Genomic DNA, 27,855 nt, shown 5'->3' with positions numbered 1-27,855 from the left:
GAAAATGCATTAGTGCTAGGAATGATATTTCTGATGTCCTGATTTTGTGGGCTGAATTTGTCTGTCAGATTTCAGTAACTGTCAGGTTTTAGTCTTAAAACATTGAAGTAGCATCTAGTCAAATTCCCTGTATGTTTAAAGACCTGGCAAAGGGCTTGATAAGTGTGATGATGATGCTGGTGTTAAAAATCAGATATCTAAAGGTGAAGTATATTCATATCACAGACTTTTTTTTGCCTGTATCACTTAAATCTTTGGGAGGGAGCAGAGAGAAAGTAGAGCAGTTCTTAAATTTACCAGATCAAATTGTTAATCTTTGTTCAGAGTATCTTTTAGCTTTCATTTTTGCCCTAAATGATTTTCATGGCCTAAAACAGCTTTGTTATTTCTCTCAGAGGTTTCTGTGTTGCCAGGTAGCATAAATCACTTCAGATAGTAGGTGGGGAACATAAAGTAACTCTTAAAACAGAGTGTGGGGTTTAGAAGTAGCAGTGGAAGGAGGTGTAAAGAGAAACTGGAAAGAGGAAACAGTACAGAGGAAAAGATAAAATAATGCAGCCAGCCCTTAAAAAAATGAGAGATTGCAAACATACTTTCACAACAAGGGAGAAGTTTATGTATGAATTGTAAAACCCCCTTTTTGCCTTCTGGACTTTACATGGGGAAAGTGCATGTGCCAGTGTTGCAAATGTGCTCCTAGCTACTTTTTAATGAAAATACTGTTTTTGCTGCTTTATACTGATCATTGCAGGGTAAAGCTGGAAATCTGTAGATAGCTAAAAAAGAAGTAATTTGTTGTTTCCACAGCTCCCTCTAGGCAGCAGCAGTAATCCACATATAACTCAGGGAATTCTTACTACAGTCAGACTGAAACCAGCACAAGTACAGCTTTGGTGCTGCTTGGTATTTCAGTGCTATCCTGCATATGTCAGCAGCAAGCCTTGGGGAAGACAGACATCCAGGTAATACCTCAGATCCTGCAGGGAGAAGGTTTTTGTTAAAACTCATGTTACTGCTCAGGTTTCATTTGCTGTAGCTTTGCCTTCATAAAAGGCATGAGTGCTGTAGTTTTTCTTCACTTTTTAAAGAAAAGCCACGGCCATTTCAGCTGAAGCTGCAAGACAATCAGCATGGGCTTGGCAGTCCAGCCCATTACCAGTCTCAGTGTTTGAAACTGAGGCTGTTCCTGGCAGCAAAGTAGGTCTTATAAAATATCACAGTATATATGAGTAAGAATCCAATAGTTTGTCACACTCTGACTATTTAGCGAGCTCTTAGATACAGGTTGTTAATGAAGTTGATGTTCACAACATATTCCTTTCCTTAAGAGAGAAGAAAAATAACCCAAAGGATACTCCTCATCACAGCTGCATATTGAATAGCTGAGAACCAAAATGTGTGGGTTCCTTCTCCTTGAACTCATAATCAAAGCTTCACAAGCTTCAGTGGAACTGCGCAGTCTGCCTCAGTAAGGATATGACTTGAGACAGCCACAAGTACAAGCCTTGGATTGCATATGATCAGGATGGCACAGAGAAGTCCTTTCAAAAAGGTGAGCTAAGATTCAGGTTGATTCTGTTAATCCTGCTGAAGTTAAACTCTTGGAAGGAGTAAGTTCAGGATGGCCTCAGTGAGGTCCTAGACTCCTAGACACCTAGAGGTGCTACAGTTCATGAGACTTTTCCATGTTTTGGAATAGTTACCCAATATATTCAGGGTGGAAAGTAAGGCCAGGCAGTTATAAAACTACACAGGATTGATATCCTGTCTGAGAACCTAGAAATGTGGGATACTGTGGAAATTCATACCAATGTGTGTACATGGGGGCAGGTGTGGAATGGGAATAGGAAGTTAGAGCTGATGGATTCTGATTAAATACTCTGTGTATTGACCTCACATAGCCTTCATTTGTTCACTTTCACATCATGACTTCCAGTCACACAAAAATAAGTCCAGTCGGATGGCAGTGACTAAACAGATGGAAAGTATTCCAGCTTATTGGAGATGTGTTATTGACCAGTGTGAATTCTAGGTTGACAATGCTGTCAGCATCTCCCAATGTACGTCACTAAGACTCTTAACCATCTTCTGTTCCAGAGCTTGATGAGGGCCCTTCAACATCTTGTGCCTCAGTCCATGAAGCCCACATGTAAGTGCATTATGTCATGTATTTTCAGAATTCCTACAAAGGAGGAGGAGAGTGCCTAAGGGAAAAGCATAATATCCAACTAATTTTGTGCCTCACTGTCCAATTTTAACACAACCCAGAAACCATTTGATTACTGAGTGGTTTTAGAGTGCAGATGTCTGGCATCTGTTAGAAAAACAATACAGATTATGCTGCTATTACTCATCAGCCTGCCCAAACAGCCTGGGAGGGAGGGTTTGGTTCATATCAACACATAATAAGCACAGGCTTCTAATCACATCAATCTTCTCTTTCTAAGGAGATTTTTTGGTACAGGTCTTCCTGTACTGTAAGCATTCATACTTTATCCACAAGAAAGGAAGCAAGAGGGCATTTCTGTTAATGAATCAAAATGGTATGGTAGTGATGTGAAATTTATCTTTGATTGCGTGTGCTATTTTCAGAATCCAAATACCAATAGCAGGGCAGGGTGTGCTTTGACTATAGCTGACCTGTTGCAGATGATGTCATCTAGAACCAATACCTACTCTGTGAAAAACCAACATCTCTGGTGGAGAGAGAGGAGACTAGGAGACAAAGGTCACCTAGAGCCATTAAATTGCTCAGAGGAAGTTCCAAGTGTTCATAACTAAGGCCTCATCTCAATTTCACAGCTTTTTTTTTTCATTTGGATTATCTTGGATGTAATGAATGATGGTTGTGGAACCCCTGAGCCCAGCAGTACTACTGCTGTTCCTTTCTATCCCTACTGCATTGAGATGATAATGGCCATTTAGGACATCCTTCTCACAGTTAGTAATGGAGCTAAAACCCCCAAACCTGCATCAGACAGTGTGTGTCATGGGATAGGTCAGCCAAGGAGAGCAATGTTGAATGCAAAATAAATAGTATTAACTTCTTTTATAGGAAAAATATTTTAAAATTTCCTGAAAAAACTTGCTGAACCTCTTCCAATTTCAAACAAAACATTTTATTCCCATACTTTGCATTATTTCTGAAGTATTTTAGAGAACATAAATGCTACATGCCAGAAATAATACAGCTTGCTGAGACAAATTTAAAATAGCAAGTATTACATAAAGGTGCAGGCAAACCCAAAAATGGCTCAAGGAATTGTTCAGAGAAGGAATGGAATAAAATATCTATAGGATACAAACATTTACAAGAAAAAGATCTGGCAAATTATTTAAATTCTATTTGCCTGAACCTTTCCAAGACCTTCTAAAATATTTTTTTACCAAGTTAAACACACGAAGGACTATCCAAGACAAACTGGAAATACCAAACTTCATCGATAAAGGAATTATCTTAGAATTCTTGTAACAGGCATAATGTATATGCAATGATAAGAGACAGAAAAGTTCAGTAATGTGTAAATATATCTGTCATCCATTAGTAGCAGCAAGCAGCTGCATTAATTTACAAGCAACCTGCACCAGTCCTACCACATCTTAAAGTTCTACTAGTTTCTGTGAAAGAAATATTCTGATTTAAGATCCATGTTGCTTTTAAAAGCACTTTTAACAAATTTTTATTTATTCTTTCTTCTTTTTCTGAAAAAGAATATGATTTAAGCTTGGATTTTCTTTTCCATTGGTACACTAGTGTTTGTGAAGTCTGTAAGATAGACATTAGAATTTGATTGCCTTTGCTGCTGCTGAGATACTAAATAAAGGCACTCAGGAAACTTTTTCTCCCTTTAATGATTACTCTAGTATCAGAAGGGTGGCAGAACCTGGCAGGGGAGGATGTTGCATCTGAAAAAGTCTCAAGTTTGTATGGAACTGTCAGGCATGGCCAGAGCATTACAAATGCTGTTTCAAGAGTAAGGAATTTTTCTGATCTGGACACTTAATGAAGCTGTCTTTGTTTCTCATGTAACATTGGGCAGCCTCAGATTACAGAAGAGGAGGTCATAAATTATTATTATTTGCATGGATTTCAGCAGTTTTGCTTTGAGGTTGCTAAGAATCAACCTAAATGGAAACATGCCTCTTCCCCTAAATAAGCAGCTAAATTAGTCTATAATGCAATACTGTAGATTTTTAAAATGGCATTAACAATGATAAATTATTTATTTTCTATAAGACCATCTCATGGAATTAATCAATCTAGGCCCTTGCTTCTGCTCACCGAAGCAGCCTTTGATTATACTCTGAAATACAGAATCAAATTGAGTTTGAAATATTTTGAAAATACAGAATCGAATAGAGTATGTACATGGCATTTGCAATCACTCAGTTTCCAGCTGTTGTAGCCAGCAGTTCAAAGGGCTCTACCATTATGTTTTATGGATACTACTAGCCTGCATTATGTAAGTTCTGACTATTGTCTGATCAATTTAATTATAGTTCCACAAAGACTATAATTCCATAAAAACCAGCATAGCTATTACAAAATTAATTTAAAAATACCTACCTGAAGGCAAATATTCACACAGTATTTTCCATTCTTATGTCAAGGCTTTCAAATAGATGAGTGAAATGATCCGTGGTAACCTTGGTAGCAGTTCTGCAGAGCCAGTCTGTGGAGCTGGCTGGGAACAGGTGTGATCCTTCCAGCAAAGCTGGGCACTCAGACCACTCAGATGTTAACAGTGCAGCTGGTGAAGAGCAGCTCCTGCCCCAAGCCCTGATGTCTACAAGAGGTGTAGAGAGCCAGGCCTCCATTCATTTGTTTGTGGTGTATGAATGAGCTGAGCACAGCCAGGCTTGATCTTGGTCTGGCCTATCTAGCAGCAGGAATGGCAGAAGGATGCTTTAATGCTTTAGACTGGGGGTTGTTGGTTATGTCTGAGCATAGATTTCCTTAAGCACACTTTGGAGAGCATATGTCCCAGCTACAGTCAAGCTGTGGTCAGATAGAAGATAACTATGTGGTTCTTGTAGTTGTGCTGCAAAATTACAAAAATTCAGGTAACAGTTCTCACTACAAGATAGAGAGATGTTCTTAAAACATGTTGGAAGAGCTAGAAGTCAGCCTTCAATGCAGTGAACCCTTCAATGCAGTGAACTGTATGGTATGAAGTAACTTAAAGGTGTGATCCACTCCCTTGGTCTTAAGTTGAGGTGACTCAACATAGAAAGTGCTAAAAGGAAAATTCTACCCTGTAAGACAGAGGTAAGTAGGGACAGCAGAAGTGGTAAAAAAGCAGGAATTACAGGGTATCCAGAGCAATTAACATGCTCAGATAAAGCAGCACTGAAATATGGCAACAGCTGGATCAGTCATCCAAAAAAACCCAAACAACCATCATTAACTTGAATGGGTACCCTGGTCATCAAAACAAATTCAAATAAACCAGCTCCTAAATAGGTTTATCAAAAAGCAAAAAACTGATAGTAGTTTCTTACCTGTTAGCTTATGAGCAGCTGCAAAATCAGTGATAATTTGCCTTTTACCACTATAAAGGTAGTATGAAGAAAAGCTTGTTTTCCCACCTTACTGAATTAAACCAATAACAGCAAATGAAAGACTAGATTTGCTTTAGGTCATGGTTACAAAATGAGAAGAAATCTGTTCCATTTTAGGCCTGGTGGAAGTTTTAGAAATCTGCTATTAGAAAAAAAACAACCTTTTGACATGTAGGGTATTTGATAGCTTCAATATTTAATTTTTAAAAAAATATTATTTTAATTATCAAACTTAATCTTTTTTTTTTTTTTTTCAGTCATGTAAGTACCCCCAAGTCTTATTGTTGATCTCCTACTTCTTACTTTTAAGGTGCAGGTATGTTTTATATTTGCTCAGTTTATATATATGTATATATATTTTTTTCCCCTATTTAGGTAGAGCATTCACATCTACTTCTGGAATTATAATCAGGACCATATGTTTTGCCCTGCACTGATAAGAGGTTCAAATAAGTGGTTTGTCTAAAGACCACTTTGGAGGTACTTTCAGCTATAGCAAAGCATAATATAGGGGAAAAGGATATGGAGAATATTGACTGACTATATGCACAATCACTTCTCATGATTGTGATCACTTCTTGTGATCACTTCAGGTTTTGGCTGTGATACTTTGACATGTTATAGCTCAGTTTGCTTGCATTCTTCCACAAGAATTTGGTTCTGTGTTGTCACAGCAGGAAGGTAATCGTTGACTGGGTCTTGAATGCTTGTAAGAATCTGGCCTATCCCTCGGCTGACTCTCTGCCCATAAGACCCACTACTGTTTTTGGCTGAGACTGTCTGACCTCTGTAGACTTGAGCCTGATGCTCACATACACCAAACTTGCTTAGCAGGATAAACACATCTCTGCGGAAAGCTTTGGTGAAAATAGCGTAAAGAAAGGGGTTGGCACAAGAATTGAGTGGGTAGAAAAGTACCAGCAAAATCTTGGAATTGGAGACAGTTATCAGTGGTTTGTTCATAATGGCAGATAAAGCGTGGAAAGAGATGGGAGCCATGCACAGGAAGTCTGTGAAGATCAGCACAGCCATCCGCTTGGCAATTTTGGTGTCTTTGTCCCCTGATTTGTACTGGGGGTTTCGCACAGTTACGTAGATTTTTATGTAGCAGGCGCAAATGATGACAAAAGCAAAAATGTTGCATATTAAAACGAAGACAATGTAGGCTTCAGCCACTGGTGTTTCAGTGTCCATAGGCAAGCAGATGCTGACTTTGCTGTAGCTGCTGACACCAAGCAGTGGCAGAAGGGCGAGCAGGATGCAGGAGAACCACCCTCCCAGCATGATGAGCACGGCGTGCCGGAGGCGAATCTTGCGGTCGGGCCGCATGGCGAAGGTGATGGCGTACCAGCGCTCCAGGGTGATCACGGTCAGGGTGTACACAGAAAGCTCACTGGCAAAGACCGTGAAAAACCCCGCTGTGTTGCAGCCAGGCCCGGTCTGCCACTCTATGGCATGGTTATAGTACTCTGACCTGGTGTAGAGATCCACTGAAGCGATCAGAAGAAGGTATAATCCCATGCAAAAGTCAGCAAAGGCCAAGTTACACATCAAAAAGCGAGGTACGGTCAGTTTGTAATGACTGGTGAGAAGAATGAGAAGGACAAAAATGTTGCCTAGGATGGCAAGCAGGTTCACAAACCACACCACAATCCTCAGAAACTGATATCCCATTATATCCTCACAGGGATTAAACTCATCAGGCTCTGGCGTGCAAATTACATCCTCATTGCCTCCACAGACAGGATAGTCATAATGACTGTCAAAGGTCTGGGCATCTTCTATTTGAGGATTCTTGAGCTCTTTGCCAAAGCCAAGATTTCCTTCTCCACGCTCTTCCAAAAAAATGTAATAATGGGGATTTTCGTGAAAACTTGTGAACTTGGTGTTTGTGTCATCCACAGCGTTGGTGTGGTCTGTGTATTCTTCTGCATAATCTTTGTAAAATGCGTCTCTGAGAGTCTTGACTGATCTCTTATAAAAGCTGTGGCTGCTCTGGTTACACATCAGGTACTCCAGGATCCTGAAAGAGTAATGTTGGAAATCACTGCTGGCATTTATAGTCTGACTGGTGCACAGCATGTGAACAAAGGGAATGCTTCAAAAGTAAATCATCCTGAATGAAAGTGTAGCTATAAAAATGTGATTGGATATATTTTTGTTAACAGATCATATAATGTACGATAGCATTTCTGGGCTTTTTTGTAGCTGTATTTTTAATTTTATCCTCAGTAGTAATTTTACTTGTTTGGCATCCATAATCCATCTTCTTTTTTGAGACCTACATTCTTAGTAGGTAAGAAGACATTTATCTACTGTTTATAACTTCTTGGATAATATATACAGTATTATTTTCTTTTTCACTGTTGCTCACTATTCAATTTCTCCCAGAACTTCCATCAATCTAATTTCTGTTCAGTAGCTTCTTTACAGCTAATTAGCAGTGCAGCAATTTTGAATCCTGTACCTCATGGTGTGATGCAGCTGTATTTACAGTCAAAAAATTTTCATTGGCCAACAGATTCTCATTTAGAAAACATGAGACCTGAGGCTATAACCTCTCCAACACCTTTTTTCCCAGGCCTTGCTTTACCATATTACCATTTTCTTTTTTCTTTTCCTATGATTCTGGGTTCAACAAGAGGAGGAATTGCTGAAAAAGGTCCTACAAAAAATTCTTCTATCAGTTTACAATTGTAATCTGTTTCAAATAGCACTGTCTATACCTAGAAAAAAATGGTTACAAAAGTGCCAAAATATATGTATTTTGACAAAAATACAAAATACAAAAATACATGTATTTTTATATTATTAATAAAATGTTGTCTTTACTGATATATTTAAAAAATAAATGCCATTTAGTGAAACTCACCCACTTTTTTTTTTTCCAGCTCTTGAAAGCACAGCAGTGACTTGGGTATGATAGGTCAGCTCGCATTAGCTGAAGAAATACCTTTACAGCTGGTAATTTCTTTAAAGTCCATGTATTTTTGGCCATTAGTTCTTTTAGGCTTTCCAATCCTTTGGCTGGAAGGTTGGCAACAGCTGTTCTAGAGATGTCCCTAAGAAAAAGGTGACTAGATCAGATTTTTTTTTTTTCAGCTTTTTACAGTTCTTCAGGAGTTTCACAGAATTCAACAATAAAAATCAACACCTAAGGAGGTAGAGACTTCCTATCACATTGCTGAGTTCTGATACCATTCAAATTCAAGTAGGCTGTTAATTTCTCTGTGATTTTCATTGTCTTTTAAAGCTCTTGTCTTTAAGGTCTTATAGCACAGAATATGACTTAAAAAGAAATATCACAACTTTTAAAGTTACATCTTTAAAGCCAACCAGATACAAGCAACATTCATAGAGCCAGACCAGACTTCAGCTTCTGAGTAGCCATGGTCTAGAGCCCACTCAGGTACTGGGAGTGGTTGTGTAGAGTTCTACACTGTGAGTCTGAGCAGCAACTAAAGTGCTCTCAACCAATCTCAACATTTGGGCTTGGTAGCAGTTTTGTTTCGTTTTGTTTTGCCCTCACATATTTTCTTATAAATCTCACGTGACATTTCTAGGCCGTTGCTTATCTCAGCTGAAATTTACACATTATAATAAATGTTAAAGAGACATTGGAGAGGTTCAGATAAATGTGGGAATAAAACATAGCTTATTAATTCAGAGGTGGTGTCTTCTGAACCAGCTGTATATTATAGAAGTGTTAAACAGATATTCAGTTGCTCTGATTTTTTTTTTTTTTTCCCTGGGTTATTATATTTTGGTCTAATTCTGTTGGTTTTATGAAGTCATTCTTTCAGAACTAGATCTAAGCGATAATAGCTTTTGTCAATAATCCTTTTCATTGCTGGAAGCATGCAATTGTAGTATGAAATCCAGTAATAACAATAATTTAAAAGACAGGTAATTAAGAAAATGAGGTTGAATTAATCATAATACAACTGAGAATTTTTACCTAATCATAAATTTCTGAGTACTGGAATAGATAAAGCATGAAGTGTATAATAGATGGACTGCAGATAGTATTTTAACTCTACTGAGATTTTTTAAATCTAGAAGTTAACATTGTTTGAGTAGCAAAATATAGAGAGCTCCTTTTGCTCAAAGACTTGTGTCCTGTGGGAGGAACCATTCCTAGATTAGGAAATTATGCTTTAAAAGAGCACTTCTGCATTCTACAGATAATTAACTACTCACATGTATCTTGTGTGATTGTAACATTTTGTAAAATCTAATGGAATAATAAGCCTGATTGTATTTTTGTTGCACTCTGAACTTTTGCTCTAGGCAGCAGCTCTTGTGTGTAGTAAATCAGGTTCACTGAGTTGCTGAATACTTGCCAAGGTTTCATTTTGAGGTGAAGAGCAATGTACTGTCATCATACTCTTAAAATAGTAATCTCTGTATGCATCCACATACATCTGATATACAACAGTGAAAAAGGAACCATGATTGCTGACATCTATTTTCCTCTATTCAGTGATCACAGTCCTGCTTCCTCTGCTGTTGTAAGTTACCGAAAAAATTAGCTAGCTTTTCAATACTTACTTAAGTATGCTTAATTAGGTGGTCCGAGAGCATGTCCAAACTCATACAGCATACATATAATCAGGCACTATTCTTTGTAGTTAAATCTTTCTCACTGTGTTTATTTAAAGCCAAAATAGAACATTACCCCTTAGGATGGATCCATGGTCTGTGTTCCAGCCTTTAAGTTCTGTTGCTGCTGAAATGCTGATCAGAAAAAAAAAGCACTATCTGTGGGGCAAGTGTTCCAACTACCATAAAGTCTTATCTCACTTGAAGAGTGCATATAGGGAACTCAAGACAATAAGTTCTTCCAATTTGGTAGGGAGGCAAGACAGAATTTCTCTTTAGAGCTCCATAAATGTTCCTTTTTTGAAATTGTTAAATTTTTTTTTCTGTCCATACTGCTGCTGCTATAAGCAACTGTATTCATTGTCCCAGAGAAAAAAACCAATATTCTCACAATCCTTTTCCATAGAGTTTATTTTCATGAAGAAACAGTTTGGAAGTAAAACTTTATTTTGAGGAAGATCGAATGGTCAGCTAACAACACCAAAGTGCCTGAACTAAAAATGACTTAAACTATTCCTTATAACAAGTTCTTTACACTGCCCAAGGGAATATGGAAGGGCTGTATTGGTCAGACTTTTCAGACTGTTACATGAGTTAACAAATCTGGGCAGTACTTACACACAGCCAAAGCATTTTTTGTTTTTCACACATCTGACCAGTGAGGAGGTTAAGGGTGCAAAATAATTTGGGAGAGAGGATAGCTGGGACAGCCAATCCCAGCTGACCAAGAGATATTCTAGACCTTATAAAATCATACTCAGCAGTGAAGACTGGATGGATGTTTGCCAGGACTGCCATTGCCAGGGGACGGGCTGGGAATCAATGGGCTGGTGGTGAGAAATTGTTTTTGTTACATCACTTGTTCTTGGGTTTGGTTTGTTTTCTTCTCCCTCCGATTTTTTTTCCAACATCCCATTTTTAATTATTAAGCTGACATTATCTCAACCCATGATTTTTCTCATTTTTACCCTTCCAATTCTTTCCCTCATTGCATTGGGTGCAGGGGCAAATATTCAGCTCTGTAGAGCTGAGGTGTAGGCCAGTGTTAAACTGTGACAGCATCCTAGGAGCTTTATCTTAGGATTTGCATATAAAGTATCATGATGTGAAATTCTCTGGCTTTTTAAATCCACTGTTGATTCACTTTACTTACATGCCATTTCTGGCCTTCTGCCTTTGAGAACCAAGGCTTCTCTCTGTAATGACACTGTACTAAGTACCACATCTCTCTCCAGTTATAATACTGCTAGGACTCTCATTAGCCATGAAGGTATATCATTCTAAGAGGAGGTGGGTAGCTGACTGTTTAGACTGCAAGTATAAAACATGTCCTAAGATCAAGGATCAGTAGTAGCTGGGATAGCACAATAGTTATGGAAGACTAGAAAAAATTCAAATAATTTAAGATCTCTAACTTGAAAACAGGGTGAAAAGGAATTTCTTTACATTTGGATATGCACATCCTAGGAAAGCATTTCTAGCCCCTAAACCAAGAGGTTTTGTGTAGCTGATACATCTCCAAGCTAGCCTTTGCTCAGGAAGCTTACCTGCCTCTTAGAGCATACAATTAATCACCCACACCTTCTGCAGCATATTGCAGCATAAACATTACTTGTTTACCTGTCATCATAACAACAACACTGACACTTTAAATACACACAGAAACCAAGAGTCAAAAATCTGTGCTTCTGCATGGTCTCACCTGCCTCTCAGCCAGGCAATTTCTGGTGTTGAAAAGATTCTAAAAGAAAAATAATGACTTCTGCACCTTTTGTTATTGCAGGTAGCTGCTAGGATTCCTTCCAAGTAATATATAGTTATTCTGCTATGAATAAGCTGTTTTCCTGAAGAGCAGAAAGTAAAACTTGTTCTCACATGGACTGAGCACTGCTGGCATCATCTGATTTTTGCATTGAAGAAATTCCCCTTTCAGTATTTCAGTTCTCCTTGTGATCATTCATAGGTACTACGTTACATACTAGACAATTTGAGTCAGAGAAGGTGATTCTTCTGGATGTTCTTCATTAAAGTTTTATTTTTATTCTGTATTATGATTCCTAATTTTAGTGAAAAGTTCTTTTGAGGGTTATAACATCAGACTGGAAGCCAAATAATGCGACAAAAAAAAGCATCAGAAATAACTATTTTTGTCTAAAATAATTTTTTCCTCTCTTTCAATTTCCTCTACATATGTGGTACAAGAGTCCTTCCTTTGTGTTACCATTGTACAGCCGTAAGACAGGTTGTAGTACAGAATCTTACATAAGAATAATTGGTAGGAATAGTATATGTAATGTAGGATGCAAGCATTTCATAAATCAGTTCCCTAAAGCACAAGTTTTGTTGCTGGTATTATTTTTTGTAAATATGCTATTCCTGTCCCTGCTACTCTGATGGTAATTGTTGTAAGGAAATTGGAAACTAAAACCGTGTTATTTCTTTCCTTATCTTATTTCTCTATTTAATTTTTACCTACTTACAGTAGAGTTGGTCCACTGTGCACTCCCAGAAATGCATCATCATTGATAACTTTGAGGTATTTGTTCTTGTGTAGATAGCTGCAGAAACAAACAAAATACAGTGATTTGGAAGTAGTTATGCATAGGTTACTGAAGATCTCGAGTTTATTTGCCTGTATAGATGTACAAAACCAAAACGTATAAAGGCCATCCATTCCCAACCACATATTGTAGCATAATTAGTTTCTTCATTTTCTGTGTACCCAAGAAACAAAATACAGGTTTTCCTTTTTTGAAAAGCAATTAAATTCCTCAACAAGTACTTTATTTTGCTAATTTATTTATTATTTTTGTTCCAATTTTTTTTCCTGTCACTGTCATAAACATAAGGGCACACGCATAGACACTGTATCTTCAAGTGCATACGTGTGAGGATTTGGTGAAATAGTTTTGTTTTCTTTTGTCAGAAAGGGGTATAGGGAATTACATGATGGAACACATAATGAACAAACAGGAGAACTAGTTCCCCTATGTTGTGATAAATAAAATTGAGTAAAATAAATAAAATTCAATAAAAATTTTAAATGTTTAAAAATCTCAATACTCAAGTGGAGGTTTCTATATACAGTCCAAAATTTAAGACAGAAGTTTTGTTACAAGAAGAGCAAGGAAAGTGTGAAGTTTGGTGAGGTAGCTAGTAAGATAAAAAGTGCAATAGTAAGGTGGTCGCAACAGATGTGAGGGTGTCTGTGAAGTTCATAAAATCAAAACATTCTGAGTTAGAAGGGACCCACAGGGATCATCAAAATCCAACTTGTGGTCCTGCAAAGAATGGCCCCAAGAGTCACACCATGTGCCTGAGAGTGTTCTCTAAAGGTTTCTGGAACTCTGTCAGGCTTGGTGCTGTGACCACTGCCCTGGGGAGCCTGTCCTGGTGCCCAACCACCCTCTGGGTGAAAAATGTTTTTCTAATATCCAACCTAAACCTCCCCTGACACAAGTTCAGGCCATTCCCTCAGATCCTGTCACTGGGTGCCACAGAGAAAAAATCAGTCTCCTCTCCTGGAAGTCATAACCAGCTGCTCCTCATACATCCCCTCAAGGCCCTTCAGCATCCACCCCTCCTTTGGACACTCTCTAATAGTTTAATATCTTTTTTATATTGTGACCAAAACTACTCACAGTGAGGCTATACCAGTGCAGAGCAGCAAAATCCCTTGCCTTGCCCAGCTGGCAAGATGTGGTGTGGAAAAAATTAAGTAAAGATTCTAATCCTGTCCTGGTTGAAGTCATTGGCAATTTTTTCATAACATTTACTGGATATAAGCTTATATTGATCACCAAAATGAGAAGTAAATGCACTTCATCTGGGTTACACAACAGAAACTCCTAGGGAGCCAAATAATGCTTCTGGCATGTTATTCATTGGACATTACTCATGCCTTAAGCCTTGTTCCTTACAGAGGAAAATAGTTTACATCACCTTCTCATCTGTGTTGTTTGAAATAAGCTTTCATTCTTTATAAATATATGGCATTCTATCATCACCTGGTGTTTGTGTTTTCTGAGAACTGTTTTTAATATTCTGTAAATGGCACACTATTGTTGTGAACATTTCCTTTAGTGTGCAAATCTCCTTATGGCTTTTTCTGCAAAATGAATGCAAAAATTAAAACCAAAGCACCAGTTAAGAATTAATCCAAGATTTCAGTATCTAGGTTGTAGTGTTGAAGGACACAAAAACCTGCTTAACCTAATAAAACCTGTCTGTTTTAGTAACTAGACACTATTATACAACCAGTTAATTGCTTGTCCAATTTTGAAATATTTTTTCCTGATGTTTGAGTACTGTAGTGACTAATAAACCTGAAATATAATAACTAATATGCCTGATAAAAATCTTCAAAGATACAAATAGAAACAGCTAGAGACTTTGGGAAGTACCAAACCCTGTGTTACTAAGGAGGGGCTACAATGTTAGCTGCCAGTTTTCAAATCAATGAGTCAGGCCCATCAGAATGTACAATTTCCTGATGCTAATTGGTTTCAGTTGTTTAAGCCCTTATATTTTGATAGGTACTGCTTTCCAATGGAAAGAATAAGGCTTTGGTAAATACTAATTTGACAAAGAAAGCTTATGGAGAGTCAGTTCCTTCTGAAAGTGCCATTAATTCTGTTGTTACTGATAGCTAAATGATGCAGAATGTAATTTAAATTCCCTGCAGAAGAGAAAACCACAACAGTGGTATCAATATGTCTAAACAAATCTTAGAAGTTTTAGAAATCACATAGGTGATGTGTAATATTTAGCCTCACTGGGGACACTAGAATAATTGTAATTTGAGAGAATTGGTGGATGGTAGTCAGATGCACATGAATACCCCAGGGCAAACCACAGGAAATCTGTAGTAGTAAGTGCAGAATCTGAAGTAGGAGATGCTGATATTTGTGTAGTGCTGTAAGTAAATGAAGGCCCTTTTTCACGTTTTTCAATCCAGTCAGGGCAGTATACCACCTATACTCATGTCTCAGTCTCTACAGACTCAGGGTCCAGGGTGAGGGGGAAGAATATTGCATTAAGCCTCAACCACACCAGAAAACACCATGAGTGCAGCGTGCTGAGCAGGACCTTCTGAGGGCATGAAACACTAACAGGATGTCTCAAATGCTGAGTAAAACATGTGCATCCAGCTGGATTATGAAAAGAAGGCTAAAGAAAGGGAGAATGGGCAAAAAAAAGATGCATTGGTAAGTGAGCAGTACTAAGGATTCATCATATGATTTTTCCACAAAATTGTTTATCCTAACTCTGAGCTGTGCCAGGCATTATAAATGAACTCTAGAAGTGTATACTAAAGTAAATATATTCCTTTGGAGTTTATTTTTGTGATTAGATTTTGAGATTGCACACTTTCCACTTCAGTAATTTAGATCTGTAAAAGCTCATCACGAATATATTTTGCCATTCACTGAAAATATCTTTTAAAAACTCTTCTTTGCTCACCAATTACCTTACAGAAATAAACATTGGTGCAGCAGCACTACTTTGCAGGAGTGATACAGTTTATGGACTTTGATGATGGGTTAAGATGAGGGATTCAAGTGTCACATGAATACTTTCAGTAAAAGGGTCATTCAGCTTTCATTCCTGATTCCTTACTTCCCTGCCCTTGTAAAACTTACACAGAAATATGGTGGTTTGCTGTTAAACACCAATCCCTGTTGGATGATGAGATCAACTAGGTAGTGTTATTATTCAGTATGATAATGGAAACCCTTTATTTATGTTTTTTCACCTATACCTGCATTCATAGGCATTTTAATGCTGCAGGAGTGGAAGAAAGGCATAATGCATAATGCATAGCAGAAGATAGGCTCCAAGATTCCCAAAATGTTTTCTGATTAATGGATGGAAGTCTTTGAATAATTTTGCAAAATAATTTATTACTGTTTTTGCTTGTTTTTCTTTATTACTTATTTTTGTCCTTGAGATAATAATCCAAAACATGCAAATTTCCTTCAACCTTTTTCTATAAGTTTATTTTTACTCCTATTTTTGTTAAATTCAAATGCTCTTGGATCAGACACAGAGAAAACCAGGTACTTCCTTTACTATACAGTGGTAGATAAACAGTTCAAATTAGAAATGTCAGAATAGAGAAAATGAAACATTTGCCTCTTACATAAACTTAATGTCGCTGCTGCAAACAACAAATCTCCAAGCTTGCACTTAGCAAAATTATACTTTATCCTGTCATATGGTAACCAAACTACTTCAGAAAATTAGTTTAGAAATTTCTGTGTAGTTTATCAAAGAGATAAAGGCTTTACCACTCATGTTCAGCTCCCTAGTTTGCCTTGTACACCTGGAGTAGTGCTCTGCTCCAAGTAAATGTCATATGATTTAATTAGGAGAAAAGTGTTTGTTGTAATAAACAGTTTTTACTGCTGGTAGATAAACCCATGAACATAAGTCTAGCTTTAGTTATTCTGTTGGTTGGTTGTTGTTGGTTTTGATTTTTTTCCTTTTTAAATTTGATTGACTAGTGCATCATGGCCAGTCTCTCGTAGGATTCACTTAGGATCATAAATCCTACAACATATCAGATTGGAAGGGACCCAAAAACACCATGGCATCCAACTCCCTAGTCCTTGCAAGACAATGAAGAACAAAATTGTGACTATGACCATCATCCAGATGCAACTTGAACTCTGACAGTCTTGATGCTGTGACTACTCCCCTAGGGCTCTTTACTCTTGAGAGTGACAGACTCTTCAGTCAAGATTCTGTAGGACAAGAGTAAGCTCTGCCAAAGTGAATGGAGTCTCTAGAACTGAGATTTATTCTCTCTTAATGATTTGATTTTGGGTATGGTGTAAAAAGGATATTCACTCAATAAATATTATTTTTTTTCAAAAAATACAATAAGAAGTTGCAGGGAAATATGAAATGGTTGGTTCATGGTTTTGAGATGTGCATCTCATTTCCAGTGTAAGTGGCTGGTTTCTCTGAATTGCTCCCAGCACCTTACACCATTCTCTTTTTTGCAGATACCTGATACCTGAAAAATACCTGAAAAAGAGCTGCTACCATCAGTGCTACACTTACTGAAACAAACAGTCTTGTGAAAAAAAAGCATAATTATCTTCCAAATTGTCTTAGAAAAGTTACTGATGAAATGAAGTTTTACTGTAGCCTCAAACCAGAACAAAACTCACAATGGGATTACTTGGCATGATTTCATTTCTGAGCTATAAATATACATACTAAATGAAAGCACACTGCAAAAGACATTAAGCAATGATACTGTTATTGCTGGCTGAAATTAGCATCCTCTCTTTGCTCCTTAAAAGTAATTAAAATAAGGTATGTATTTCAGAGCCTCAAATAAGCAGAAAAGTTTGTGGTTTTTCTTCTGGAAGAAGAGAATTACCTGCTACTTACATAGCATCCAGATTTGTCCCATTGAAAGCATGGCCTTGAATACTGGTAAAACCATTATTGTAGAGTTTCCTGCAAGTAAAAAAAAAATTACATCAGTGTATTTTGGGCTGCTTCGATACATGAATACTTAACATTTTATGCATAGTTTTTCTTTACAACAGCACATTAAATTTTAATCTCTTGAAGAAGCAGTAGTTACCATGCAAGGTCAAACAAATGTCCAGAAGTTTTCCTGAGTGCACCTGTATCAAGGACACCATGTGGCAGGTGTGCCATCTACCTCTTTTTACAGCAATGATAGACTAAACCACTTTGATATAATTTTCCCACACTTAAACTAAAAGCAAGGAAACAAAATCCTGCTAGGATGATTAAGGAAGGCTAAAGGAACTAATACCTAGCAAAAAAGGTCTGATTATGCTATCAGGTGTGCCTTAAATTTTTAGAATTTATTCTTTTACTCCCTTCGGGCAAAAGGATTTTTTTTTTTTTTAGTATTTCTTTAGAATTCATCTGTTCAATTCTAATGCTCTTCCTCCCAGTTAGGGTCATAATCCATTACAGTAATTTCAGTCCCATCAGTTCTTTCTTTGTGGCTCACATTGACTGACTTGCATAACTGAATTTTATTTAACAATTTTCTTTCCAGTATGACTCTTCTGATGTTTGCCATCCATTAGTTTCCATGGTATGTACCACTCAGGTTGAAAAAAGTTAGACACAGCTATAATCCTGCTGTAGTTTTACAGGGGGAGAACTTTGCAGACTTTCTCCTTTGATTTTTTTTTAAAATATGACCGTTCACTGGCACTAGGGTCATAGAAAAACAAAACCACTATGGTCAAGCCAGTTTAAAGAGAAGAGCAGGACTTATTAAAATAGCTGTCAATGTACAGAATTTGTGCAAACTAGAATATAGATATTGTCTGTCTGTGGTGTTTCTCTGTTGCAAACTACTAGAGAGTAGGACAGGAATAATTTTATTTTTAAACATTTTAAGCATTACCAGACAGGTAATTGCCTTGTGGCTTAAACTGGAAGAACTTACAGGGTTAGAGATTCATTGCAAAGCCCATGGAAAGCATTTGCAGGCACTGAAGTCATATAAGGATTATCTGCAATTTCACTGAAAAAGGAGACAAAATATCACAATCAAACATCTGCCCAAGAGAGCATCTGGAGAACAGCTTTGTTATTAATTGTTCTCTGCCTTGATAACAAATCGAAGTTTAAAACATAATTATTTAAGTAAATTAATTTTAATGTATTTTAATATTAATATATTATAAGATGAATAAAATGGTCATATTTATTATATTACAAATTTACATTTATTTATTCAAATAAATAATTTAAAAAGAATAACCTTTTTTTTTTTTTTTTTTAATCTAAGGCCAGAAGATACATGTAGAATGAAGGACTGTAGATATTCCAGCATCCAGGAAGACAGTTCATGAGGTAAATAGGTTTTGTGGTTCTGGTGAGGGGTGGCAGCCTGTGTGATGATAGTGGCTAGTGGCACAGACAAGTCCCTGGTTTCATGAGCCAGAGAATAAGCAGAGTGAGTAAGCATTACCTGCAGTCAATTGAACAACCCTTATGGCTTTAGAGCTGAAATCCTGCTCTCTAAATTCAGATAAAATATCAGTAATACACTATTCAGGACAGAGGCATTTTTACTTTACAGAAGTGCATCTAGCACATCTCTTTCACTAGTAAGTGAAATAACTTCCCAATTCTTCTCACCTCTTGTCCAAAGGAATGTTTCACTACTCATTTCTCAAATACTTTTTTTTTTACTCCTACTCTGCAGTCTTAATAAGTACTATGTATCTTCAGACCAAAATTCTGTTGTAACAAAAGGGAGAAAAGAAAGCTAAAGAGATTTACTGTTACTAAACTGGAGAAAGGAGAGATGAAAAAGCTGGTAGAAACAAAGCAGTCTTTGATTGCCCCTTTTCTGATTTTACCCAAAGATATTATAGTTTAGAAATGAAAATATTTTGCAAAGTTTTGTTTTTCTTCAGCTTTCATGTTAGGTATGGCCTAGTAAGGCCCATGCATAAAGTCCATGGGCTGAGAAGTCCTAACAATTACCCATGTGCCAGAAATAACTTCATTCCTTTTCTGTGCTACATTTGTGCATTTATTTGTGCTAACACTGAACAGTACCACAACCATTATCATTCCAAGTAATTTTCACTGATAGGTGGTTTCCACCACAAGTTATTTGGGTTTGACATTTTGCAGATTGGCTCATTGTTTCTAAATAAATGTTTACTTGTAAGTTAGTTGACCTCAAAGGCAAATAGTATTATAATTAATGGGTTTCCCCCAGCTATACCTTATTCATTATTTAGAAATGTATTATTTTTTAAGGGCATTTTTTTTCTTGATGGAAGAAACAAAAAGTCTTTCATTGAATAGCAATATTTAGAAATATATATCATAGAACTATCATCCATGAAAGTACAGTTTCATTTTTTAAAAACTCTGTGCAGCATATAAGACCTATATTTATCTTTTGTTAGTAATCACTATTAAAAAAAAAAAATCAAAGCAGATGTAAAACTGTGTTTGGCTTTCTGCCAGTTAGAAAGGCACTGAGTTAGTTGGAAGTAAGAACACAGATGGTTGTATAAACTGCTTTATTTCATCTAGCCTGTTCAATTCTTGGTTCTCTCTGCTATGCAGAAGTAGATCTAGTGGAGTTTTCAATCTGAGTTGAAGCCCTTCTGGTCTTTGAGGAACTCCCCAAGAGTTCTTAAGATGTAATTATATCTCACTCAGAGCTCTGACTGATTCAGGTTTCAATCTTGGAAATGGCCAAGGTGAATGTGTGTTAGAACAAAGCTTATCTCTCAGAAGATCCTTGGAAGGGAAGATCTCATTGCTTCCTACAGGTCTACACCTTTTAGCAAAGCAAGCTGCATTTCTCTATTGCTCTGAGGTTCATCTTGCAGACCGTGAATGCAGTGGGAACTGACCCTTCTTGACCAAAGCCACCACTTAGCAGCACTGAAACAAGGCCTGCAGTAGATCATCAATCACATCTTTGCAAATCACAGTCTAACATATCACTTTTCATTTTTAATTGCCTTTTGTCTAGCCCATCCAGCATTCAAGCCTCTTCAGCTGAAAACTGCTACAATATAAGATTTCTAACTCCTCTCTGGGTCCAAGTCTTGTGTCAGCCTGCAAGTCTTCATCTGAGCTACTCTTCCTCCTCAGCTTGATTACAACCCAAAATTCTGACTTCAGGTGGATGTTGTCTGTACTTTTTAAATACCAAAAAACTCCTGCATATTTCAGAGTTCAATGTCGAATTCTTTGTTTCTGAAATTCCTTTAAGGATAATAGTGGGAAACCTCCTTGTCCCCATTTGCATTCCTATTTTCTTTCATCAAGAAATTGTTCTGCAGTTTGCTTCACCATGCCAGCACAAATTTGTTAGAAGAATTTTGATAGGATGACTTGATGTTAGCAGGATGTACATCAGCTCAGGTCCTATGTGTCACACTATTCTGACTTCATATTAATTCAGGTATTGCACAACCATTGCAAAACCAAGAACAAAATGAAAGCAAAGGATCTGTAGAAGTTGTGTATCATGAATGTGCTGTGTGTCCATGTCTCTAATTTGAGTCAAGCATATAGTGCTAGATTACTTGGCCTTTTCCAGATTTGGTGCTAATAATCATTGAAATATTGCTTGAGGAAAACTGATTTGTCAAACTTAAATAATACTTTTCTCAAAACCAGAAACCTTCATTATAAATTGTCATGTGGCCTGTGGATGGCAATATTTTAACCAGTTGTGAGGACAGATACTTACAGTAAAAAATTCACATCAAATGAATAGATTTTGTTGAAGTCTGGAAATACTTTGAGTCCAGTATTAAAAATACCACTGAAAGAGAGGAGAAACAGAAAGAATTGCTGCATCACTGAACAACAACGAACAATGTCTCTAAAATGTTCAACAGGGCAGGATGGTTATTGCATCCTCTCTATTGTCAATCAATTCATTTATAATCAACTATCCAAAACAGAAGGATGCAAGAACAATATAAAATATTTAATATACCAGACTTGTGATAAATTACAGAATCTAAAAAACAAGAACATAAACTAATAAGACAGCCAGGCAGATCTGCAGAGGGAAGCATCTTGTGAGGTTGATAGGAAGAAAATGAATAAAACTTTGGTCTATTTTAACTTGAGACATTAAGGCTACTTCAGTTAATAGTCTGGATCCCTAATTATTTTTCATTGAGACTAAGAGCTGTTCATACAGCGCTAAAAAGGGAAACTGTCTTAAAATGTGAAATGCTTAAAGCCCCTTTTTATGAACTCCTGTAGAGTGAAAATTACTGTAGTTTTCAATTTTTAAAATTGTTCTCCTGAAATGGAATTTTTTACTATCTTCTTTTTTATTGCTTTCACATCTATAGGAAAAACATGGACAAATCTCTCCTCCTTGCCACTGCCCCCACCACACACACACACAGAGGCTTTTCTTCCAAATACCACTCAAAATCACAGAAGTTTCCTTAGAAAATCCTGGGAAATTTTCAATATTTCTTTCTGCCATAGAGGTGATATGAAACCAGGTGTCTATAGGTGAGTTTTTCACATTTGGCTGACAGGTATGCTTTAAAACCCTGTGCAAATGTGTAGTAAATACTGAAGATGTGTATATACCTGTTGTGTCCCTTCTTTTCCCCTTATTTCCTACAAAAAGAGAGTCATACAGCACTTACCACAAGAAAAGAGCTAGCTGTGGAATTTTGCCAAGGAATATTAGTGTATTCTAGATATTTAATGGATAAGACAAATGGCAAAACTACTGATGAATTTGTGAACATGTTTTCCTTTCTCACAAAAGTAGTAAGAGTTCCAATCCCTACCCTTTCTGGCTTTGTCATTAGAATAAAGCAACAGGGAAAAACACAACATCAGTTCCAAAATCAAATGCAAACTTACAACACTGCTATAACATAAAGAGTCATTTGTGAGATATAAGTACCAGCTATTTCAGGAAATTTATACAAACCATCACATACAGGTGCTAAGTACTTACAGGTATCTCAAAAGTGGGAGGTTCTTAAAGGCATTTGGATCTATATAATCCAAGTTTCTAAGATTACGAATTTCACTGTAAAAAGGGAGGAACATTGATAATTAATATTTAATAATTTATCATAACAGAAATCAGCAATGATAAACCTAATTCTTGCAACAAGCTTTTTGTACTGGCCAGCACTAGCTCAAGGCCAGAGCAATTTCACAATGATGTCTTATCATCTGAATAGGTGCCATCCTGGGGACTGGCCTTTTGAAGCAAGGGGGTAAGAAGTACCTAAGATTTGATTATGGATCCTTTGTCTGCACGGTCCTAAAATCAAAACAAATACCCTGTGGTACTTTGAACATGGTGAGGTTTTCATGTCTGCAAAGCTGAATAAAAAGAAGAATAATAAAGCCTTCAGTATTTGTATATAATAATCCCATCAAATTACAACCATCTATGCACCTTATAATTTCATGTGGAATTTTTCTGCTTACTTTCTTCATGTGTCTGACAGTATTTTGTTTTATTTTTTCTCATTCCTCCATTTTCTGTTAGATTTCTTTCTTTTCTATCTGTAACAACAGTCAGCAGTCTGGCTGCACCAAGCAGACTCTGTCAAAATTCTCAGTATTGAGGTAGATTCAATAAACCTACCAACTTTTGTGTTTTATGAAAAATCCCTTCCCCATCATAGCCACAGTTTTAATTTCTTGGACTCTTCACTATTTCCAGAAGGATATGGATAGTTTTGCATGTTTGCTTCTATTTCTTTACCTTAAATCAGTTCTGGACACTGGTCTCATAACACTTCTGAAACAACTCTCAGTCTTTCTTAAAATAGAAACCATATAGAAAGAATGGTGCCAGGCTTCCTCCTGATACTAGCAGGGGAGCAATGGGTCTGAAAAAAACATTTCTAGCTACTTATGCAGAGAAATTTGATAAAGATGACAGATCTAGATGGCATCTAGTAGTGCAGGTTATGTGGGTGATGTTCCAGCCTTAAGTCAGTCAAAGAAGTGCTGCTACTGGGCAGAGACAGAATCACAGAATTCCCAGAATGACGAGGTTGGAAGAGACCTTTGAGATCATGGAGTCCAACCCATGCTTTAACACCTCAACTAAACCATGGCACTGAGTGCCACATCCAGCCTTTTTTTAAACACATCCAGGGATGCTGACTCCACCACCTCTCCAGGCAGAGCATTCCAGTACTTGATCACTCTTCACATGAAAAACTTTTTCCTAATATCCAACCTATATTTCCCTTAGCTCAGCTTTAAGACTGTGTCCTCTGGTTCTGTCAGCTGCTGCTTGGAGAAAGAGACCCAATGGGCAGAAACCAGTAGCATTTAATTAACCATGGCCCAATTGTGCCAAGTAACCTATATGATCAAGTTTTTGATATAATAATCAGAAAATTGGGATTTAAGACTACCTCTGCCTTGTTTTAATATGGTAAAACCAACCCAGACAAGTTGTGTAAGAAATAGAAGTGGGAAAAGAGACAGAAGTTAGTAGATAAATCACAATGTAGACACTGGTACAAAGACTTCAACCTCTCCATGTACTATTGTACTGACAAAACAGTTCTGCTTCTCCTTTCAAGTCATCAAGTTTTCCCTCTGTTTACTAAAACACTGCAGGGAAAGGAGGATTTACCATTTACTTGCATGTCATGAATTGTTATAGTACTGCTACTGCATTCAACTCTTCTTCACATCTGTCAGCTACTTTGAACTGTAGCCATGTTTCTGTATTTAAAAGAAATCCTCTTGGAGTCAGTTTCTTGCTTCTCTCCAATGATTTTATTAGTTATGCAGCTATCACATTCCCAACAGTGGAATTTGCTTCATGAACATTAACTGACATATTTTTTCCACCACTGACTGCTTTCAAAATGTTGGATTTGTGAGCTTCCTGGCCTGAGACTCCTCTGTGGACCAAGCATATTCCAGGAAAGAGAGACTTCAGCCTTTAGCCTGGAAATGGATAATGCTTTGGAATATCAGAGTCATCAGGTTTGGGGTTGTTGCTATTCATAGTATTCTCTGTAAATTATTTGGATGAGGGTACTGTCAAAATCAGCAGATGGTACTAAAATTAAAATAAAAAGCAATGCACTGAGATACAATTTTGATTTATTTAATAATTTGGCCATGAGAGGACATTTGCTGATTAAAAAAGGCAAATGAAAAACTAATTAATCTGGGAATAAAATATTTTAAACAACCAGATGAGACAGCACAGTAATGAGAGAAAATCTTAATGTGAGTGAGGGAATCAAAATGATTCAACTTAATATTGGGAAAAGGTTTATATCCTTGCTGTTCAATTTTCTTGAACTGGTAATGTTGGGATTAAAAAAGAAGTATGCTTTAATATATACAGTATTTATATTTGCATTTCATCCTACATTTTGTACTACAGAGGTGTCTTAAAGCCCAAAAGGAATAAAAGAGCCATTGTGGAGCAGCCAGCCAGGCTTAGAAGTGTCTAGTCAAAATAGATGAGACAGGTATAAAAATAAAAGGTGATTTGACAAAAGTGAGTGTTACACTTAAAAAAATGAGGACAGAAATCCAATTTTCCTTACTTCTAGTCCAGTCAAATGTGTCTCCTGCATTTGACTGGCCTGGATATGTGGCCTCTCATTTTATCTGGGTGAAAAAGAGGAAGATGCTGTGTGCCGTGGATAAGTGTGGGTAACACCAAGACGACCATGGCACACAGCTGAGCTGCAAAGAATATGTTTATTATTTATTATTATCATGCTGCTGGCTGGAGGATTCAAAAAGAGCAAGTGGAGACACACAGACTGCTAGGCTCAAGTTAGCAGGGGCAAAACACAGGGAGGCTTGAGTCCTGCCTTGCATATCATAGGGGGTCTGGACACGTGCAAATCTCCACCAGGCTGTGTTTTACAATCTCTTATCTCCTTCCCCTGCTTACAAAGAGGACCCAAGCCTATAAGAAGAATGCTTTTAAGTCTTTCACAGTTTTCTGTTATCTTGTGAGAAAATTTCACTTCTTTAGTAGACCAAAAAAACCCAGAAAAAACACAAATACATGAATTCTCTGACACTGTTTTTTAACATCTCCCCGGTGCAAGACTGGTCTCTGAATGAAAACAATTCTAATCCAATTTTTTTTCTCTCTTCTTGCCACTCTTCTCTTTTCCAAACCTTCCTCCCCACAGATTTTCAAATTTATTTCCTTTCATGAACTGTCCTGCTGTCCTTGTTTTAAATACTCAAACATCATTAGTCCTAGAGTACTGGAGGGAATTCCTCCCTGAAATCACAGATTTAAAGGATATCTGTTGCTCCATTGAGGAGGAAAGATATTTGAATAGTTCTGATCTCATCAATTAACAGGACAAACTGAATTTCACAATTTCTTTTGCAGTAATCAGTCATGAATAATATACTCAAAGGCACATAAATGTTATAGGATTCTAATTTTCAAACAGTAATCAAAAGACTGCTGTGATGTAAAGATTAATCCCAAAAGGTCCATAAAGATAGAAGAGCAAGTTGATTATCAGTAAACTCATTAAGCAGGATTTACACTTTTCTCATTTTTGTTCTATGAACTGGTGAGTAGAAAAAATTGAAATTTGTGAACTTAAAAAGTTAAAGTTCTTTGAAAAGCAGCTCTAGGAAAACTATTAGGTGTTTAAGTTGCCTAAAATGCAGATAAAGCCAAAGAGTATATTTAAAATGCCTAGTAAGTTAGTTCCCAGATATCTAAGTGCCTATGAAAGCTGATTTTAAATTACTTTTGAAATGTAAATTTGACATACTCTACAAATAGAACTACCATGGCATACAGCAGTGTAACAATTCTGAGTCCTTCTGGCCATAAGTGCTTTTAAGTTATAAGAAAACCTAAGGCAGTTGGCATTTTTTTGTTGACCATTAATGCAAAAAGGGAAATAGTGCCCTGAACAAACATTTCACTTTGCAGTCCTAACTAAGATTACTTAGAGATGCTCATTAAAATAAGGATGCTGCTACTTGCCCACAAGCTAAGATAATTATTTGTGGAATATTTACAAAAATATTTAAAGTCACTTAACAAATTCTACTCTATTCTTGGAAGTACAGAAACCATTCAAAAACTGGCTTATTTGTGTTTTAAAGACATTTGATGTTTGAAATTTTTGTTCTGGCACTCAGACTAGGAATTAAAAATGTACTAGGTTCACAATCAAATCACCACCTGACTGTCCAAGAACAGCAATTCACTTTTCCTTTTTAATGAAAATGCACAAAAACTTTATCACATCAAGAATGGATGTCCAGAGAAAGTCAGTTGATGTTATAAAGATATGTGTCAAGCCTTACAAATAACTATCAACTTATGTTTAGTTGCACAGCTATAACTACTTTGGAATTCAAATGAATCTAAAAATGAAACTGATAGTAAGAACTATTCAAATATTAGGCTAATTAATTAATTGAGACATATGTTTGCCAGCTAACTTTTATAAAGGTTAATAGGCTATTTAAAATTCTATCTGAATTTGGTAATATTAAAGAAGCACAAATATTTACATATTTAAGGGGAATCTAAATTTCATTTACCAGACATGTTTTTATACCTGCCTTGAAATATTGATACATTCTTGAGTCTGATTAAGCCCAGAGTTCAGAAATTGCAAATCTGGCTTTAGAGTAGCTATATAACCATATATGCCATATACTATGTAGTATCTATATAACCATGTTATGAGATACCTACAAAGACTATGGATATTCAGGTCAACTGTGAAATGTTTTAAATAAGCTTTTTTCATTCTCTTGTAATAACTTGGGCCCTCCTCTCTATCTTCTGAGACTTACTTTGTCTGTGACTACTTTGGCTTCTCTTACTTGTACATTTACTTCCATGTTTTATTCTCCCTACAGCCAAACCATCCATGTTATTTCATCTGCATGCACCCTTAAGCCTTTGCATCACTGGCACCAGAAAACTGTCTTGGGCTCCCAACAGTCTACTCCCTACCTCCAGTCTTCAGATTTTAATAAGATTTTTTTGCACAGCACTTCCCAGCTCTGAAATCCACTGCAGGTACACAGCATTCCCCCAGAGATCTCTTCAGGCTTCCTCTCCAGCTGCCTCCCTCCTCTCCCTGCAGTGCTGTACCCCATGGCCTGGCACCACAGGCTGTCCAAGAGCCTGGTGGGACTGCCCTGGCCCTTGGCTCC

General features: G+C 36.9%; 1 protein-coding gene across 1 annotated transcript in view; it reads right to left on the bottom strand.

Annotated features, from left to right (window-relative positions):
• Nucleotides 1–6,158: 6,158 nt before the first annotated feature.
• The window catches only part of TSHR (thyroid stimulating hormone receptor), a 39,546-nt gene continuing 17,849 nt past the window's right edge, over nt 6,159–27,855 (bottom strand). The window contains exons 4-10 of the mRNA XM_079309905.1: nt 22,652–22,726; nt 21,404–21,478; nt 18,617–18,694; nt 17,569–17,637; nt 12,645–12,722; nt 8,439–8,624; nt 6,159–7,585 (exon numbers count right to left, since the gene is read on the bottom strand). Coding sequence (XP_079166031.1) covers nt 6,181–7,585; nt 8,439–8,624; nt 12,645–12,722; nt 17,569–17,637; nt 18,617–18,694; nt 21,404–21,478; nt 22,652–22,726 — 1,966 coding nt within the window. The 3' untranslated portion in view covers nt 6,159–6,180. The remainder of the gene's footprint in view (nt 7,586–8,438; nt 8,625–12,644; nt 12,723–17,568; nt 17,638–18,616; nt 18,695–21,403; nt 21,479–22,651; nt 22,727–27,855) is intronic.

This window comes from Erithacus rubecula, assembly GCF_903797595.1.
Source record: "Erithacus rubecula genome assembly, chromosome: 6".
Classification (NCBI taxonomy): domain Eukaryota; kingdom Metazoa; phylum Chordata; class Aves; order Passeriformes; family Muscicapidae; genus Erithacus; species Erithacus rubecula.
Note: the sequence above shows the minus strand (reverse complement) of the source record. Positions and strands in the feature narration are given on the sequence as shown.